At 41.6% G+C, this 3,148-nt stretch overlaps 1 protein-coding gene across 1 annotated transcript in view; it reads left to right on the forward strand.

Moving 5' to 3' along the window:
* Positions 1–277: 277 nt before the first annotated feature.
* LOC106807897 (nucleolar complex protein 2 homolog) overlaps positions 278–3,148 on the forward strand; it is a 24,507-nt gene continuing 21,636 nt past the window's right edge. The window contains exon 1 of the mRNA XM_014810403.1: positions 278–414. Coding sequence (XP_014665889.1) covers positions 356–414 — 59 coding nt within the window. The 5' untranslated portion in view covers positions 278–355. The remainder of the gene's footprint in view (positions 415–3,148) is intronic.

Consider the following 3,148-nt stretch of genomic DNA (forward strand, 5'->3'; position numbering starts at 1 on the left):
AAGAAGACCTCTGTTAATTTTTAAGAGTGTACCCCCCTATTTACGAAAGTTAAGTTTAAAACGCTACTCTAATAGAAGTCGAAGCGGTAGCAGCGCTTGATTTGCTGGGGCGATATGTCGTGTGGTAAATTCGTCGTCTAGTAATGGGATCACGTTTGAGTTCGATAAAACTTGTCTTTGGTTTTTTTCTACATTTTCCTTTATCTAAAGCGCTTGCCAGCTCCTGAAAAAAACATCCTTACAAGTGCTGTCTGTCCTTTCTGACGTTTGAGACCGTCGGAGACGGAGAGATGGCATATGGTTACTAGTTCGCCAAGCCGCCGTTCTGTAGCATTGGCGCCCCGCACAAGACAATATGTCAGCCACCATGCGCAACGCGGTAAAGACGAGAAAAACAAGTAAACCACCAAAAAGGTATTAAACAATGAAGTTAATCTAAAACGCAGATAAGAATTAAGACACTAAGTGGTGTGGTTCCATATCACGTACATGTTTATACATGTAGCAGCTTTGGTAATGTACTAATAGTACTACTACTACTAGTACCAGGAGTAAGATAATATAGGATCCTATATAATATAGGATCCTATATTATCTTACTCCTGCTAGTACTACTAGTACTAGTAGTAGTAGACTAGTAGTAGTAGTAGTACTAGCGCAGATGGGGTCGTTGTCGTATCAGCCTCAGGTAGGCTACTACAGTACAGATATGTACCCGAGGTAGTTTTAGGTTGTTTAATATTGTTTATATTTTTATGTGAGGGCTAGGGTTAGGGTAGACCGAATAATTCTGTCCCATATAACCTTTTTTATATTTTGGTGAGGGTTATATTGGGACAGAACGGGGTTCATTGAAATTTCGTGAGATCGCATGCAAAATGCATGCGCTGAGAATGCGGCCCGTACGCCGCTATTGGCGCGAAAAAAACCTTACCGTTCCCTTCTACATGACTTTACCTTGCTACAGATATGTGTATACATTTACTTCAATCATTATTCACTTCTTAAAAGATTGTTTTTCAGAAACCCGCTTCATTCCACTTTCGTAAATAACATATTCGCCATTTTCAAACAATCAGACCAATCAGAGCGAGTGTTACAATAGCCTGGTTCTCGCTTGTGGCGCTGCAGGCTCTGCAGCACTGCAGGAGGGCTGATAGACTCGCTCTGATTGGTCTGATTGTTTGTAAATGGCGAATGTTTTTTATGAAAGTGGAATGAAGCCGGTTTCTGAAAACAATCTTTTAAGAAGTGAATAATGATTGAAGTGAATGTACATACACATATCTGTAGCAAGGTAAAGTCATGTAGAAGGGAACGGTAGTTTTTTTTTTGCGGCAATAGCGGCGTACGGGCCGCATTCTCAGCGCATGCATTTTGCATGCGATCTCACGAAAGTTCAATGAACACCGTTCTGTCCCAATATAACCCTCACCAAAATATAAAAAAGGTTATATGGGACTGAATTATTCGGTCTAGGGTAAGGGTACACTTCTGTAGTACAAGTCTGGTACACTTTGTGTATACATATGATATATGTACCTCGGGTACATATCTGTAGTACCTGATACGACAACGACCCCTTCAGCACTACTAGCCCGACCGGACCAGGCCACAGTTTGGATCGTGTCAATATTATGAAGGTAATTTACTAATTAAGTGAATACGAAATGTATTTACTACCAAAGTCTTAATGTTTCTCTACTGCCTTTTGCCTATTATTGCTGATAATTTCCTGTAAATGTCGTTCAAATACTCCTCTGCAACACAAGTACAGTACACTGCAGGCAGTGCACTAGATACAATGTCAATAACCGTAATGCCACGACTAATGAATGTAACCCCACAAGAGGTTCCTCCATATACTTTCTCCATTTACATTTTGGTGGAATGGGAGTTTTCTGCAGGAATTCGCGAAATCTATGGCTGGAGTAGGCAGTACCAAAAGGCATAGTTATATTTTTAATATAAGTAAACATTTAGCTAGGCATAGATACCAAAATGGAGACTGTTGTTGGTGGATTTGTGCTCTGATATTGAGAAATGAAGCTAGTGTCGTGCAAATTTTGTGATCACGCTTTTCCACCTGCTCTATAATTTTGTTGTTCATGCATAGCGGCATGTGTGCGGTGTACTTGTGTGTTGCAGAGGACCATTTGAACGGCATTTTCAGGAAATTATCAGCAATAATAGGCCAAAGAGAGAAGAAAAACATTAAGATCGGTAGTAAATACATTTCGTGCTTATTTACTAGCATTTTACTATTGAAACGTTCCAGGTGCCTATGGAACAGGTTTTATGACTCTTACACGGCGTAGGAGCATGTCACCCTTTCATATGAAAAAACCTTGTAGCTTAAAAACACGTCGAATTTCGTAATTAAAATAATCGCATTACCACATTTGACCTAACTTGTTACACGTTGAAGTGTCATCTAACACATGGCAGACTTCTTAACTGGTATTTGCTTAGGTATTCATGTTATAATCAGACAATTTGGAAAGTTGGCAAACTCCATACTTGCATTAATGTGCATGCGCGAGAACTGACGAGAGTGCAGGGAAATCATGCAGAATTCAAACAGTAATGGCTGCCTTGTTCGAATTTCTTCCTTTTCAAATCTCAAAAAACCTCGCTGCATGCCATATAATACACACTTGTACTTATTAGTGAGAAGCGAGACTCCGAAGGTAACTTGTGGCTAATAGTACTTTTACTCTATTAATGTTAGTACTGCTGAGAGGGTCTATGTCCCCCGGGGTACTGCCGGAACGTACCCTGGCAGGGTTCTCCCTACGTTGCGCAAACGGGGCGCGCGCGCCCCCCGTTTGGGAAAACTCCCCCCTGTTTGAATCGTTGCGCCCCGTTTGAATTACCTCCGCCCCGTTTAAATTCCACCACAATAAAAGTTTGCCAGCGCGGGAATCGACCGTCAAGAATTGCCGTTCGACCAGGACACCCGACGCGTGTATTTTTACCGTACCACGCATGCACTGCAGACAGTAGACAAGTTAACCTGTAACTAACTGCACACCGACTCGGCTATCTTATATATACAAGAACCCCAAATACCGTCTATGGTGTGGTGGCGATTTTACGCATTAATTAGTCGTACGGTAAAAATACACGCCCCCCGGACCCCCCTAGT

Source organism: Priapulus caudatus, unplaced genomic scaffold (genome assembly GCF_000485595.1).
Source record: "Priapulus caudatus unplaced genomic scaffold, Priapulus_caudatus-5.0.1 Scaffold240, whole genome shotgun sequence".
Classification (NCBI taxonomy): domain Eukaryota; kingdom Metazoa; phylum Priapulida; class Priapulimorpha; order Priapulimorphida; family Priapulidae; genus Priapulus; species Priapulus caudatus.